At 38.2% G+C, this 17,706-nt stretch overlaps 1 protein-coding gene across 4 annotated transcripts in view; it reads left to right on the top strand.

Moving 5' to 3' along the window:
- The window catches only part of unc5a (unc-5 netrin receptor A), a 618,101-nt gene that overhangs the window by 403,778 nt on the left and 196,617 nt on the right, over positions 1 to 17,706 (top strand). For all 4 annotated transcript variants that reach the window (XR_009806956.1, XM_061901967.1, XM_061901966.1 and 1 more), the window contains one exon: positions 3,107 to 3,250. Coding sequence is in view for 3 of the 4 variants with exons in the window: in XM_061901967.1 (XP_061757951.1) it covers positions 3,107 to 3,250 (144 nt within the window). In the remaining variant the exon portion in view is untranslated. The remainder of the gene's footprint in view (positions 1 to 3,106; positions 3,251 to 17,706) is intronic.

Below are 17,706 nucleotides of genomic sequence, written 5' to 3'. Positions count from 1 at the left end.
CGTCAAACGCATGCGTCATCTTACGAGTCATCATACCGCGACGTTTTCAACAGGACACTTCGCTGGAAATTTAAAATTGCAATTTAGTAAACTAAAAAGGCCGTATTGGCATGTGTTGCAATGTTAATATTTCATCATTGATATATAAACTATCAGACTGCGTGGTCGGTAGTAGTGGGTTTCAGTAGGCCTTTAATACCTATGTTTATTTTTTTATGCAATAAATATACAATTTTTGTTTTATCTGACATCACGTGGACGAGGGGTCGGCAACCTTTACCACTCAAAGAGCCATTTTGACCCGTTTCACAAAATGAAGAAAACAATGGGAGCCACAAAACTCATTTGAAATTTAAAATGAAATAATACTGCATACAGAGTTTTTTTTGCTTTGTGTAATGTATAAACCAGGGGTCTCAGACACGCGGCCTGCACTTTAATATGAAAATTAATGTTAGTTCGCCCCGCTTGTGTTGTATGACTGTCGCCTTACAGCATCACACTTGCCGACGCTCCCAATTTTTCCGGGAGACTCCCGAATTTCAGAGCAACTATTCCTCCGAGTGTCTGCTGATTGTCATCCTAACAATAATAATAAGGGCGTGCTATGATGGCTTAGCCCTTTAACGCCCTCCGCAACCTGTGCTAACAGCTTGCCAGCCCAGTGGCTTCTGCAGACACACGCAAGTGATTGCAAGCCATACTTGTTCAACAGCTATACAGGTCACACGGAGGGTGCCCGTTTAAACAACTTCAACACTCTTACTAATATGCGTCACACTGTAAACCCACACCAAACAAGAATGACAAGAATGACATTTCGGGAGAACACAACACAAACACAACAGAACAAATACCCAGAAACCCATGCATCCCTAACTCTTCCAGGCTACAGTATACATCCCCGCTACCCCCCCCCCCCCCCCCCCCCCCACCCCCCTCCGTGCGTCGGTTGAGGTGGGCGGGGTTGGGCGGAGCGGAGGTAAATAAATAAATAAATGGGTTGTACTTGTACAGCGCTTTTCTACCTTCAAGGTACTCGAAGCGCTTTGACACTACTTCCACATTTACCCATTCACACACACACTCACACACTGATGGAGGGAGCTGCCATGCAAGGCGATAACCAGCACCCATCAGGAGCAAGGGTGAAGTGTCTTGCTCAGGACACATCGGACGTGACGAGGTTGGTACTAGGTGGGGATTGAACCAGGGACCTTCGGGTTGCGCACGGCCACTCTTCCACTGCGCCACGCCGTCTAATGTAGCCTGGAATAGTCAGGGATGCATGGGATTCTGGGTATTTGTTCTGTTGTGTTTATGTTGTGTTACAGTGCGGATGTTCTCCTGAAATGTGTTTGTTATTCTTGTTTGGTGTGGGTTCATAGTGTGGCGCATATTAATAAGAGTGTTAATGTCGTTTATATTACTACCATCAGTGCAACCTGTGTGGCTGTTAAAACCGTATGCCTTGCAGTCAGTTACGTGTGCTAGCTGGGCTCGTATGCTACATATGACCGGCCGGCACGCAGATAGCATGGCATGAAAGCGGGTGCGGCGCAACGACATATTTTAAAAGACGTTTAAAGCATTGCCATCACGTACGCCCTCAATATTGTTGTGCGGGTGACCCTCAATATCGTTGTGCGGGTGACAATCGGAGAATGTTATCACCGGGATGTTTTCTGGGAGAGGCACCGAAATTCGTATATCTCCCGGAAAAATCGTGGGGGTCGGCAAGTATGCAGCTGAGCCACATCAGAGTGATCAAAGGAGCCGCGGGTTGCCGACCCCTGACATAGACAAAGATAAGACCTTCTGGAGGAAAGTTCTTTGGTCAGATGAAACAAAATTTGAGCTGCCACAATACCCAGCAATATGTTTAGAGGAGAACAGGAGAGGCCTTTAATGCCAGGAACACCACACCTACCGTCAAGCAGGGTGGTGGTAGTTTTATGCTCTGGGCCTGTTTTGCTGCCAATGCAACTGGTGCTTTCCAGAGAGTAAATGGGACAATGAAAAAGGAGGATTACCCCCAAATTCTTCCGGACAACCTAAAATCATCAGCCCAGAGGTTGGGTTTTGAGCGCAGTTGGGTGTTCCAACAGGACAATGACCTCAAACACTTGTCAAAAGTGGTAAAGGAATGGCTAAATCCGGTTAGAATTAAGATTTTAGAATGGCCTTCCCAAAGTCCTGACTTAAACGTGTGGACAATGCCGAAGAAACAAGTCCATGTCAGAAAACCAACAAATTTAGCTGAACTGCATCAATTTTGTCAAGATTAGTGGTCAAAAATTCAAGCAGAAGCTTGTGGATGGCTACCAAAAGCACCCTATTGCAGTTAAACTTGCCAAGGGACTTGTAACCAAATATTAACATTGCTGTATGTATACTTTTGACCCAGCAGATTTGGTCACATTTTCAGTAGACCCATAATAAATTAATTAAAGAACCAAACTTCATGAATGTTTTTTGTGACCAACAAGTATGTGCTCCAATCACTCTATCACAACAAAATAAGAGTTGTAGAAATGATTGGAAACTCAAGACAGCCATGACATTATGTCCTTTACAAGTGTAAACTTTTGCCCACGACTGTACATAGTAGGACTCGAGACAACACAAACGAGCTCTGGACTAGAGCGAGAATAAAAGTTCAAAGAAAAATACAACAAAAATAGGCAGCACTATTGACGACAGTTTAAATAGTTTGAACTGTTTTGCGCAGATGATTTTTTTGCAATCCGGTCTGTCTTCCTGAAGGCTTGTCTTTAAGCATCAACTTTATTTTTGTACTGCATTACAGAGATTTAATTATTTGGTTTTAACTACGGCGGATAGGCTGGATTGTTTATTTGTTGTGTGCATTTCTGCATTTCATCCCAACTGTTGCAGTTTTTTTTCTACCTTCCAAATGGCACCAATGATAGCTGTAGGCGCTCTTTTCATTTTCCTCAGTTAACATGCACTCTGTTTGTATACGATTATAGTTCCCTGCACTAATTTCCTCATTTTCATGGCTGGATTTGTGTAAAAAAAAGTTTTGACTCATTTGTTGAGAAAATTCAATAAACTAACCTCTATTTTTCCTTTGTATTTGCAGCTTTGCCAGTCATGCAGGTGACAATCGAAATCACCAGACAGCAGGTCGAGAAAGTCTTCGGCCTCGATGAGTACTGGTGTCAATGTGTCGCTTGGAGCACCACCGGAACCCAGAAAAGCCAAAAAGCGTACATCAGGATTGCTTGTGAGTGCCCTTGAATTGAATTTCCATATAATTTTCATGCAATATTTCACCTGAGAAAAGTCCCTGTAAAGGCTGAAAAAAAATGTAATGAAGTATGATGCAGAGCATGAGAAAGGGGAACACTCATCAAGTCTGCTGTGCAATCCATTATTTTTAATAATAAAAGAAGAAAAAAAATGTACACAACTCGAAGAGCCAATACCTGTAGGAATTGCGTGTGAATGCTCCTAAACTGAAGTGGAACTAAAATCCTGGAATTGTTTTTAGAGCAAATATCTCAACTCAAATAGCATTAATCAAAATAACAGAGGAAATTACCAATGCAATCGACGGGAAGGAATGTGCAGCCGCAGTATTCATGGATTTAACAAAAGCATTTGACACAATTACTCATGATATTTTAATTCAAAAACTAGAACGATATGGCATCAGAGGTTTGGTCTTGAGCTGGATAAGAAGCTATTTAACCAACAGGAAGCAATATGTGAAGATGGGTGAAAATATGTCAACACGATTGGATATATCTTGTGGTGTACCCCAGGGATCAATACTGGGACCAAGATTGTTCAATCTTTATATAAACGATATTTGCAAAGTTACAAAAGACTTGAAGTTAGTTTTATTCGCAGACGACAGAACTGCTTTCTGCCCTGATGTGGGATCTGAGCTAAGGATGTTGTTGTGGCTTGTGCAGCCCTTTGAGACACTTGTGATTTAGGGCTATATAAATAAACATTGATTGATAAACACACCTGTATGAGTTGAAATAGTTGGTGTTGGAATTTTTCAAATCGGTCAAGAAATGTTGACGTAGTAACATGTTGAATTGAGAAATGGAATGACTGAATTCCGCTAGGTGGCAGCAGTGCTTAAATTTCTTAAATTACTGTTCAACTCAGTAGACGAAGTGTACAGGAATAAAAAAGACCAGCAAATACGATAAAAATACATAGCTCTTGGGTCTAAAAATGAAGTAGGTCAGTGTTAATTTAAAAGAAACTCTGGCAGCGGAAAAAAATGAAATATTAATATTGTCTACACTTATTTTCGACGATATTTGGAATGATGAAACAAACCCTCTTGGCTTTTTCGTAATTGTCGCGGCCTTAAACTCCCGAATCCGGGGCGACTTTTTCAGAAAGTTGTGGCAAAAGCTAAATTGTTCTGATGCCTTCTTTTTCAAATAACATTAAATCATTGTCTCGTTTTATCAACTTGCTATCAATGTTTTAGATGTTCCTCATAAACTTAACATAAGTTACACGATTCTAACAAAAAATGGAAAACAAATAATGTATAGATGTTTTACTCATTTTATACCACAAAGACTTAATAGTAGAGCAGGCCTGGGCAATTATTTTGACTTGAGGAGCCAAATTTAGAGAAAAAAATGTGTCTGTGGGTCGGTATATCTATTTTTAGGAACACTAATACAAAACCTCACAATAATATCTGATTCAATGCTAAAAAAAATTGTAACAGACCGCCTTAAACAGAATGGAATTTTACTTTTTTTACTAAATGAGACACCAAGAATGTACATGAAAATAAAGAATGTGGGATTTACAATATCAACTATGAACGATAAAACACTGAATATTGACAACATATGAACGTCACACCCCCTCTTGAGCGATATATTTTACAATCAGTAAAATGTGCCTTGGCTCAAAAATGGTTGAAAAACACTGAGATAAACTATCCGGGGAAAATTCGGGCATTGGACCAAGTTGCACAGACGGACAAAATTCGAAGGGATTGGTCTCATTGCAAATTCCGGGAAGTTCTGATAAAATTAACCTAGGGTACATGATTGTTACAAAAATTGGGGGAAAAAATACTGTATAGATGTTTTACTCATTTTATACCACACAGACTTAATAGTAGAGCAGGCCTGGGCAATTATTTTGACTTGAGGAGCCAAATTTAGAGAAAAAAATGTGTCTGTAGGCCGGTATATCTATTTTTAGGAACACTAATACAAAACCTCACAATAATTTCCAATTGAATACTAAAAAAAATTGTAACAGACCGCCTTAAATGGAATGGAATTTTCCTTTTTTTACTGAATGAGACACCAAGAATGTACATGAAAATAAAGAATGTGGGATTTACAATATCAACTATGAACGATAAAACACTGAATATTGACAACATATGAACGTCACACCCCCTCTTGATCGATATATTTTACAATCAGTAAAATGTGCCTTGGCTCAAAAAAGGTTGAAAAACACTGAGCTAAACTATCCGGGGAAAATTCGGGCATTGGACCAAGTTGCACAGACGGACAAAATTCGAAGGGATTGGTTACATTGCAAATTCCGGGAAGTTCTGATAAAATTAACCTAGGGTCCACGACTGTTACAAAAAATGGAGAAAAAAAATACTGTATAGATCTTTTACTCATTTTATACCACACAGACTTAATAGTAGAGCAGGCCTGGGGAATTATTTTGACTTAAGGAGCCAAATTTAGAGAAAGAAATGTGTCTGTAGGCCGGTATATCTATTTTTAGGAACACTAATACAAAACCTCACAATAATTTCTGATTGAATGCTAAACATTTTTTATAACAGACCGCCTTAAACAGACAGGAATCTTACTTTCTTTACTGAATGAGACATCAAGAATGTACATGAAAATAAAGAATGTGGGATTTACAATATCAACTATGAACAATAAAACATTGAATATTTACAACGTATGAACGTCACAACCCCTCTTGATCGATATATTTTACAATCAGTAAAATGTGCCTTGGCTCAAAAAAGGTTGAAAAACACTGAGCTAAACTATGCGGGAAGTTTCGGGCATTGGACCAAGTTGCCCAGACGGCCATAATTCAAAGGGATTGGTTACATTGCAAATTCCGGGAAGTTCTGATAAAATTAACCTAGAGTACATGATTGTTACATAAAATGGGGGAAAAAAATACTGTATAGATGTTTTACTCATTTTATACCACACATACTTAATAGTAGAGCAGGCCTGGGCAATTATTTCTACTTGAGGAGCCAAATTTAGAGAAAAAAATGTGTCTGCGGGCCGGTATATTTATTTTTAGGAACACTAATACAAAACCTCACAATAATTTCCTATTGAATGCTAAAAAAATTGTAACTGACCGCCTTAAACGGAATGGAATTTTACTTTTTTTACAGAATGAGACACCAAGAATGTACTTGAAAATAAAGAATGTGGGATTTACAATATCAACTATGAACGATAAAACACTGAATATTGACAACATATGAACGTCACATCCCCTCTTGATCGATATGTTTTACAATCAGTAAAATGTGCCTTGGCTCAAAAAAGGTTGAAAAACAGTGAGCTAAACTATGCTGGAAGTTTCGGGCATTGGACCAAGTTGCACATAATTCGAAGGGATTGGTGACATTGCAAATTCCGGGAAGTTCTGATAAATTTCTAGAAATATTGTTCGCAAAAAAAATGAAAGCTTCACCAAACATACTGTGATTAATGTCAGATTTATTGCATGTATAAATACATTTGGAGGGTATGTTGTTGCCAAATGGATCCAAGTCCCCCTTTGAGGAGCATACCGTATTATTATTTGTTCCCTAAAATAATGCATTGCCTTTGTGAAAAGTGTGATTTGTGTTAATGAGCGACACATACATATTTACATATATCACACTTTTTCCTCCCCCACCCCAAGATGACAACATCGCCAGCACCTCATCAACACCCGTGCACTCTTTTTAAAATTGTCCTTCAACTCAAGCCGTGCGTGTAACTGGCACTGAAGAAGCCCATAATAATCATGTTTATTATATTATTATATTGTTAGTGACCGTTATCCTTTAATGGCTTTCATCACCAAATCCACTTCTACAATGAGACCTGCTTAAAAAAAAATTGGCACACTAAATTTAGGTATTCATGAGCATATCCCCCCCCCACTATATAGACTATATGAACTATGATCCAGATGAAAGTCGTTGGCGTAAAAACAGATCTGAAATTTATTGCAATGTAGCGAGCATAAATCTGTCAGGGGAACACAAGCGCGTCCCTTGTTGCAGCCTCAAAAGCTGTATTAGAGGAAGCCCTTTTTTCTATTTGGGTACTTTAAAGCACACTGCAAAAAGTCAGTGTTCAAAAACAAGAAAAAAAAAAAATTACAAAAATGAGGCGTATTTTATTTGAACTCAGCAAAATTATCTACCAATAGAACAAGACAATTTGGCTTTTAAAGACTTTCCAAAACAAGTAAAATTAGCAAACCTCAATGAACCCGAAAATACCTTAAAATAAGTATATTCTCACTAATAACAAGTGCACTTTTCTTGGTAGATAAAAGAATTAGACCTTTTTGCTCAATATGTTGAAAAATATTCTTAATGTAAGTGAATGCTAGTGCCACTATCTTGACAAAACATGCTTGAAATAAGAAATTATTATTTTAAAAAGTAGTTCTATACTTGTGAGTGTTTATGACATAGCTTTAAATCAGTTGATACCAGCTCAGTGGCCTAGTGGTTAGAGCAGGGGTGCCCATTACGTCGATCGCGAGCTACCAGTCGACCGCGGGGGGTGTGTCAGTCGATCTCCAGCCAGGCTTTTAAAAAAAATAGACCTAAAAATTAGTGATCATCAATCTTCACCAAGACGTCACTTAAATGCCATTCACGGTACCGGAGGGTCTTGTGAGATGACGCTGGCTGCTGCAAGATCATTATTATAAAAATATGACCGAGAGGAAAGCGAGAAACACTTTTTATTTCAACAGACTCTCGCGCCGTACCTTCCGTCAAAACTCTAAAGGCCGACTGCACATTTCCTATCTTCACAATAAAAGCCCTGCTTCATGCTGCCTGCGCTAACTAAATACAGAGTCTCGGAAAACTGACGTGCACAAGCGATCCCTCAGAAAGCTGGCGTGCACAAGTGATGTGCACGCCAGGTTTCCGAGACTCTTATTTTGTTAGCGCAGGCAGCATGAAGCAGGGCTTTTATTGTGAAGATAGGAAATGTGCAGTCGGCCTTTAGAGTTTTGACGGAAGGGACGGCGCGAAAGTCTGTTGAAATAAAAAGGGTTTCTCGCCTTTCTCTCTGTCCTTTTTTCAGAATAATGAACTGGCAGCAGCCAGCGTCATCTCACAAGACCCTCGGTGCCGTGAATGTCAATCAAGCAAGCTACGGAATTTGCCGCCAATGTTTTTCTTGTAAAGTGTATGGAAGTTGGATGAATTAGATGCCAAAAACCAACCACTTTCATGTGGTATTGTACAGAAAGGACAACTTTTTTCTCCTCCATTTGAAAATGTGGGCGTTATCATCATTACTGTCTGATTCCAATCAATGCAAGTCATCAGAATCAGGTAATACACCAACTTATATTCTTGTCTTCGTGAAAGAAAGACATCTATATGTGTTACACATGCTTGTATTATCATTAAACACATTTAACTTGTTTACAAAAATGTCTCTTTCATAAATAAATAAATATAAATGATATATATAAATGAGGTAGACCCCCTCAAGTTGGTCAATTGAAAAGTAGGGTGATGGGTCAAATGCAGAGAATAATTTCGCCTCATCTAGTATGTTTGTGACAATCATTGGTACTTTAACTTTAACTTTATTCTAGTTTCAAGCACGTTTTACTCAATATAGGTCATAAAATCTCAGCAACAAGCGGTAATATCTTAGTGAGATCATTTAGGACCAAAACCCTTAAAACAAGTAAAACGCTCTTAACATAAAATCTGCTTAGTGAGAAGATTTCTCTTATCAGACAGAAAATAAGCAAATATTGTATTTTTCGGATTATATATTGGAGTTTTTTTTCATAGTTTGGCCGGGGGTGCGACTTATACTCAGGAGCGACTTATCTGTGAAAGTATTAACACATTACCGTAAAATATCAAATAATATTATTTAGCTAAGAAACTAGACCAAGGGTGTCAAACGTACGGCCCGCGAGTATAACGATTGGTCGAAATTTTTGAATGAAAGAAACTGCTGTTCTAAATGTGTCCACTGGATGTCGCAATAGCAATTTTTTTGTATATTTGTAGATGATGCTGCGTATGTAAAAAAATAAAAATAAACCACATGATAAATGATAAATGGGTTGTACTTGCATGGCGCTTTTCTACCTTCAAGGTACTCAAAGCGCTTTGACACTACTTCCACATTTACCCATTCACACACACATTCACACACTGATGGAGGGAGCTGCCATGATAGGCGCCAACCAGCACCCATCAGGAGCAAGGGTGAAGTGTCTTGCTCAGGACACAACGGACGTGAGGAGGTTTGTACTAGGTGGGATTTGAACCAGGGACGCTCGGGTTGCGCACGGCCACTCTCCCACTGCGCCCAGTCGTGGAAAATGAGTAAAGTACATAAATAACATGCTGTAATTAGATTTTGATATTATTTTTTATTTTTATTTTGATGGATTGAAAATTAACACCAATGAGTTGACTGATGAAAATTATCACATAATTTATTCAGAAAGCATAAATAACAACAAATAAAAATATAACACAAACATGTAAGTGTAAAAAAAAAAAAACAATATTATGATTTGTACATTTTCAAAATGTGCTTTTTCTATTTTTGAACAAAGAAAACAATCTGAAGTTGTCTTTATTTTTAAGTTATCCTGCCGTGATTTTACCAGTCCGGTCCACTTGAGAGTCGATTTTTCTCCATGTGCACCCCCCCATCTTAAATGAGTTTGACACCCCTGAACTAAACAAATAACAGATCATATGACGCCAAAACGGCAATTTCAACATAAATACAATATTATCATATAAATTATTCAGAAAGTATAAATAACAACCAATAAAAATATAACACAAACATGTAAGTGTAAAAAAAAACCCAACAATATTATGATTTGTACATTTTCAAAATGTGCTTTTTCTATTTTTGAACAAAGAAAACAATCTGAAGTTGTCTTTATTTTTAAGTTATCGTGCCGTGATTTTACCAGTTCGGTCCACATGAGAGTAGATTTTTCTCCATGTGCCCCCCCCCATCTTAAATGAGTTTGACACCCCTGATCTAAACAAATAACAGAGCATATGACGCCAAAACAGCAATTTCAACATAAATACAATATTATCATATAAATCATTCAGAAAGTATAAATAACAACCAATAAGGACGGCGTGGCGCAGTGGGAAAGAGTGGCCGTGCGCAACCCGAGGGTCCCTGGTTCAAATCCCACCTAGTACCAACCTCGTCACGTCCGTTGTGTCCTGAGCAAGACACTTCACCCTTGCTCCTGATGGGTGCTGGGTAGCGCCTTGCATGGCAGCTCCCTCCATCAGTGTGTGAATGTGTGTGTGAATGGGTAAATGTGGAAGTAGTGTCAAAGCGCTTTGAGTACCTTGAAGGTAGAAAAGCGTTATACAAGCACAACCCATTTATTATTTATTTATTTAATAAAAATATAACACAAACATGTAAGTGTAAAAAAAAAAACAATATTATGATTTGTACATTTTCAAAATGTGCTTTTTCTATTTTTGAACAAAGAAAACAATCTGAAGTTGTCTTTATTTTTAAATTATCGTGCCGTGATTTTACCAGTCCGGTCCACTTGAGAGTAGATTTTTCTCCATGTGCCCCCCCCCCCCATCTTAAATGAGTTTGACACCCCTGATCTAAACAAACAACAGAGCATATGACGCCAAAACGGCAATTTCAACATAAATACAATATTATCATATAAATTATTCAGAAAGTATAAATAACAACCAATAAAAATATAACACAAACATGTAAGTGTAAAAAAAAAAAAAAAAAAAAAAAAATTATGATTTGTACATTTTCAAAATGTGCTTTTTCTATTTTTGAACAAAGAAAACAATCTGAAGTTGTCTTTATTTTTAAGTTATCGTGCCGTGATTTTACCAGTCCGGCCCACTTGGGAGTAGTTTTTTCTCCATGTGGCCCCAGATCTAAAATGAGTTTGACACCCCTGAACTAAACAAATAACAGAGCATATGACGCCAAAACGGCAATTTCAACATAAATACAATATTATCATATAAATTATTCAGAAAGTATAAATAACAACCAATAAAAATATAACACAAACATGTAAGTGTAAAAAAAAAAATAAAAAAAATTATGATTTGTACATTTTCAAAATGTGTTTTTTCTATTTTTGAACAAAGAAAACAATCTGAAGTTGTCTTTATTTTTAAGTTATCGTGCCGTGAATTTACCAGTCCGGCCCACTTGGGAGTAGTTTTTTCTCCATGTGGCCCCAGATCTAAAATGAGTTTGACACCCCTGAACTAAACAAATAACAGAGCATATGACGCCAAAACGGCGATTGCAACATAAATACAATATTATCATATAAATTATTCAGAAAGTATAAATAACAACCAATAAAAATATAACACAAACATGTAAGTGTAAAAAAAAAAAACAATATTATGATTTGTACATTTTCAAAATGTGCTTTTTCTATTTTTGAACAAAGAAAACAATCTGAAGTTGTCTTTATTTTTAAGTTATCGTGCCGTGATTTTACCAGTCCGGCCCACTTGGGAATAGATTTTTCTCCATGTGGCCCCCCATCTAAAATGAGTTTGACACCCCTGATCTAAACAAATAACAGAGCATATGACGCCAAAACGGCAATTTCAACATAAATGCAATATTATCATATAAATTATTCAGAAAGTATATAAATAACGACAAAAAAAAGATAGCGTAGAATTAACCGCAACATGTAAGTGTAAATAACCCTGACAAAATTATGATTTGTACATTTTCAGAATGTGCTTGTTCTATTTTGAAACAAAGAAAACAATCTGAAGTTGTCTTTATTTTTAAGTTATTGTGCCGTGATTTTATCAGTCCGGCCCACTTGGGAGTAGATTTTTCTCCATGTGGCCCCCCATCTAAAATGAGTTTGACACCCCTGGACTAAACGTTTAAGATTTCATCGGATTTACCTATTAGGAGTGACAGATTGTTTGGTAAACGTAAAGCTTGTTCTATATGTTATAGTTATTTGAATGACTCTTACCATAATATGTTACGTTAACACAGTGGTTTTCAAATGGGGGTACGCGTACCCCTGGGGGTACTTGAAGGTATACCAAGGGGTACGTGATATTTTTTTTAAGTATTCTAAAAATAGCAACAATTCAAAAATACTTTATGAATATATTATTGAATAATACTTCAACAAAATATGAATGTAAGTTCATAAACTGTGAAAAGAAATGCAACAATGCAATATTCAGTGTTGACAGCTTGATTTTTTTGTGGACATGTTCCATAAATATTGATGTTAAAGATTTCTTTTTAAGTGAAGAAATGTTTAGAAGCTCTATTACAATTCCCAAAGAGGGCACTTTAAGTTGATGATTACTTCTATGTGTAGACATCTTGATTTATAATTGAATCACTTGTTTATTTTTCAACAAGTTTTTTGTTATATTTATATCTTTTTTTCCAAATAGTTCAAGAAAGACCACTACAAATGAGCAATATTTTGCACTGTTATACAATTTAATAAATCAGAAAGTGATGACATAGTGCTGTATTTTACTTCTTTATCTCTTTTTTCAACCAAAAATGCTTTGCTCTGATTAGGGGGTACTTGATATAATAAAATGTTTACAGGGGGTACATCACTGAAAAAAGGTTGAGAACCACGGCGTTAACATACCAGGCACCTTCTCAGTTGGTTATTTATGTGTCATATAACGTACACTTTCCCGTCCAAAGGCAAGACCCAGTAACTCAATTTGGGTCAAAACTGAGCTGATAATAATTTTGGAGTTCCTAGGTGATATGCTTTACATTAGTGTATGTGATATTGTAATTTGTTCCGTAAGTAAACTGTTACGCGCATGGCAGGACCTAGCAACTACCACATAACCGCGTAAATACAACAGAAAAACCTAGTATCTCAAGGGACCAATCGGAGCTTCTTTATCAGTCGCCTTATTGTCTTTAACGAGACATTTGCACGAATGGGGGCCGACGGTCAACCTGATTATGTGATATTATGGCACGAGGGGATATTTGGAAGATTGACCCAGGACGTTGCAAGCACCTTCATTAAATGTATTGTTCTTGATTCTTCCCCTTGCATACTCTTTTGGGCAGATAACTGTGGAGGTCAAAATAAAAAAACTGGACGCTGTACACGGCTCTTGCCCGATGTGCAAACGCAGAATTGGGCCCACCCGAGATTGTGATAAAATATCTGGAGAAAGGGCACACGTTCATGAGAGCAGATTCAATCCATGGCTCAATCGGCAAGAAAATGAAAGCTCAAGAAAACATCTATACGTTTGATGACTTTGTAGATCTTTGTAAGACAGCATCAAGATAGATTGGTTTTCCTTTGTTTTCTCAAAATCAGCTAGAAGCAGAGGTGGGTAGAGTAGCCAGAAATTGTACTCAAGTAAGAGTACTGTTACTTTAGAGATTTACTACTCAAGTAAAAGTAAGGAGTAGTCACCCAAATATTTACTTGAGTAAAAGTAAAAAGTATGTTGTGAAAAAACTACTCAAGTACTGAGTAACTGATGAGTAACCTGTTCGTTTAATAATTACGGCAACAAATAATGCACAAAAACATAAAAATAGCAATGAGCAAATTCATAGCCAGGAATATCTCTTAAGCAACTAAAACAATAATATATATTAAATAATAATACATTAAAATAAAAAAATGTAGGCAAATTGAGCCACAATAACTTAACAGCACCATAGGCTCAGTAGGCATTTATTGATTGATTGATTGATTGAAACTTGTATTAGTAGATTGCACAGTACAGTACATATTCCGTACAATTGACCACTAAATGGTAACACCCCAATAAGTTTTTCAACGTTAATGAATATACATGCATGTTTAACACATAGATTCCTATCTTTCATGAAGACAAGAATATAAGTTGGTGTATTACCTGATTCTGATGACTTGCATTGATTGGAATCAGACAGTATAGTGCTGATAATGTCCACATTTTCAAATGGAGGAGAAAAAAAGTTCCTCTTTTCTGTCTAATACCACATGAAAGTCGTTGGTTTTTGGCATCTTATTTGTCCAGCTTCCATATTCGTTTTTATACACTTTACAAGAAATACATTGGCGGCAAACTCCGTAGCTTGCTAGCTTGTTTGCCCTGGCTTTCGGAGACTCTTATTTTGTTAACGCAGGCGCGATGGAGCGGCGCTTTTATTGTGAAGACAGGAACTGTGCGATCAGTGTTTAGGCTTGTGACGGGAAGTACGGTTGAAATAAAAAGTGTCTTTTTTTCCTTTACACTTTTGATTGATTGATTGAAACTTTTATTAGTAGATTGCACAGTACAGTACATATTCTGCACAATTGACCACTAAATAGTAACACCCCAATAAGTTTTTCAACTTTTTAGGTCGGATTCGACGTGTGACGGTCATGTGACCGCCTGGCTCTGTTTGATTGGTCCAACGTCACCAGTGACTGCATGTGATTGGTGAAACGCAGGCATGCGTAGTTCCTACTTTGAATGCGTGGCTGACAAAATCAAAACAAACAAAGCGTGCATTAACAGATCGATAAAAAAAAAAGTAGCGAGTAACGAGCTGATTGCAGATAAATGGACCGGAGTAAAAGTAGCGTTTCTTCTTTATAAATAAACTCAAGTAAAAGTAAAATTATGTTGCATAAAAACTACTCGTAGAAGTACAATTTATCCTAAAAGTTACTCAAGTAGATGTAACGGAGTAAATGTAGCGCGTTACTACCTACCTCTGGCTAGAAGTGAGTTACTAGGTTTTGCCTTTGGACGGGAGACTTATTCAGCCTGTTGTCCTCTACTCTATTTATTTTAAATAGCCTTTCAAATGTCTATTCTTGGTGTTGGGTTTTATCAAATAAATTTCACCAAAAAAATGCGACTTATACTACAGTGCGACCTATATATGTTTTTCCCCTTCTTTATTGTGCATTTTCGGCCGGTGCGACTTATACTCCGAAAAATACGGTATCACCTTTATTTGAGATATTTAATCTTACTTGGATTTCCGTTTGTGCGGTGCATTCTGCCTGTTAATTCCGGCATAAATATGCCAGACAGCACTTCTGTCCCCAAACAACCAGACCTCTGCAGGAAAGATGCCTTTTACGAGGACGAAGAACCGACGCGTTCATTTGACTCCGATGATCTCACATCTACTGTATCGGCTCCATTTCATTTGCAAAAACACTCCGTCTTAATGCTCCTCGGAGAACGTGCTCTCCCATTAGTTAAAAGGAATTCACCGGCAGCTTCCGGCTGAACCCTGTGCCCCCCTTGCGACACGGCAACACATCGATTCACTCAGAGTGCAAACCCGGGGCGAACGCATCAAATTAGTGCCAACCTGCTTGCTATCAGTGGCCTGTGTGGCTCATCAGACGCGGGCAGTCTTGCGCTTATTTCCACCTGAGATGATCCTGCGATGCCAGCTTGGCGTGTGTGACTCACAAGCCTGACTTCTGGACAAATATACAGTGGGGCAAAAAAGTATTTAATCAGCCACCGATTGTGCAAGTTCTCCCACTTAAAATGATGACAGAGGTCTGTAATTTTCATCATAGGTACACTTTAACTGTGAGAGACAGAATGTGAAGAAAAAAAATCCAGGAATTCACATTGTAGGATTTTTAAAGAATTTTTTTGTAAATTATGTTGGAAAATAAGTATTTGGTCAACCATTCAAAGCTCTCACTGATGGAAGGAGGTTTTGGCTCAAAATCTCATTCTTTCCTTAACACGGATCAATCGTCCTGTCCCCTTAGCAGAAAAACAGCCCCAAAGCAAGATGTTTCCACCCCCATGCTTCACAGTAGGTTTGGTGTTCTTGGGATGCAACTCAGTATTCTTCTTCTTCCAAACACGACGAGTTGAGTTTATACCAAAATGGATACATGGATGATACAGCAGAGGATTGAGAGAATGTCATGTGGTCAGATGAAACCAAAATAGAACTTTTTGGTATAAACTCAACTCGTCGTGTTTGGAGGAAGAAGAATACTGAGTTGCATCCCAAGAACACCAACTCAGTATTCTTCTTCCTCCAAACACGACAGGTTGAGTTTATGCCTAAAAGGTTTAATCTCACGATACATGGCCCCATTCATTCTTTCCTTAACATGGATCGATCGTCCTGTCCTCTTAGCAGAAAAACAGCCCCAAAGCATGATGTTTCCACCCCCATGCTTCACAGTAGGTATGGTGTTCTTGGGATGCAACTCAGTATTCTTCTTCCTCCAAACACGACGAGTTGAGTTTATACCAAAATGGATACATGGATGATACAGCAGAGGATTGGGAGAATGTCATGTGGTCAGATGAAACCAAAATAGAACTTTTTGGTATAAACTCAACTCGTCGTGTTGAGTTTATACTGAGTTGCATCCCAAGAACACCAACTCAGTATTCTTCTTCCTCCAAACACGACAGGTTGAGTTTATGCCTAAAAGGTTTAATCTCACGATACATGGCCCCATTCATTCTTTCCTTAACACGGATAGATCGTCCTGTCCCCTTAGCAGAAAAACAGCCCCAAAGCATGATGTTTCCACCCCCATGCGTCACAGTAGGTATGCCCCTCTTGGGATGCAACTCAGTATTCTTCTTCCTCCAAACACGACGAGTTGAGTTTATACCAAAATGGATGCATGGATGATACAGCAGAGGATTGGGAGAATGTCATGTGGTCAGATGAAACCAAAATAGAACTTTTTGGTATAAACTCAACTCGTCATGTTTGGAGGAAGAAGAATACTGAGTTGCATCCCAAGAACACCAACTCAGTATTCTTCTTCCTCCAAACACGACAGGTTGAGTTTATGCCTTAAAGGTTTAATCGTGAGATTTTGAGCCAAAAGAGCTTTGAATGGTTGACCAAATACTTATTTTCCACCATAATTTACAAATAAATTCTTTAAAATTCCTACAATCTGAAGTCCTGGATTTTTTTCTTCACATTCTGTCTCTCACAGTTGAAGTGTACCTATGATGAAAATGACAGACCTCTGTCATCATTTTAAGTGGGAGAACTTGCACAATCGGTGGCGGACTAAATACTGTTTTTCCCCACTGTATAGCGAGAGTGAAGGTATTCAATGAGATGAAATGCGAAGCCTGGCGCAGTCAGCCGAGCTTGCAGAGAAGCTCTTGTCCAGGTGCCTCGGGGCTTTGTTTTCGTGTGGCTGCTCCAAGCCCTCTTACAGATGGAAGCTGCAGGCGGGCGCAGGAAATGGGGAAGGCAGGGTTGGATGGATTGGGAGAAGTGAGCGGTAATGCAATTGCCTTTACTTGATGCCGGCCCCCCTCTAGCAGCAGACAAGCTCCAGCCTGGAAATAAGCAGCGTTGTCGGTGCCACTCAACCCCTGCGTGGCGAGCCTTTTAAGAGATTTCATTCACGCAGTTACAAATAGCCCTAATTGGTTTG

The sequence above is a fragment of the Nerophis ophidion genome, linkage group LG05 (genome assembly GCF_033978795.1).
Source record: "Nerophis ophidion isolate RoL-2023_Sa linkage group LG05, RoL_Noph_v1.0, whole genome shotgun sequence".
Classification (NCBI taxonomy): domain Eukaryota; kingdom Metazoa; phylum Chordata; class Actinopteri; order Syngnathiformes; family Syngnathidae; genus Nerophis; species Nerophis ophidion.
The sequence above is the reverse complement of the archived record's forward strand: the minus strand, read 5'-3'. Positions and strand labels throughout refer to the sequence as shown.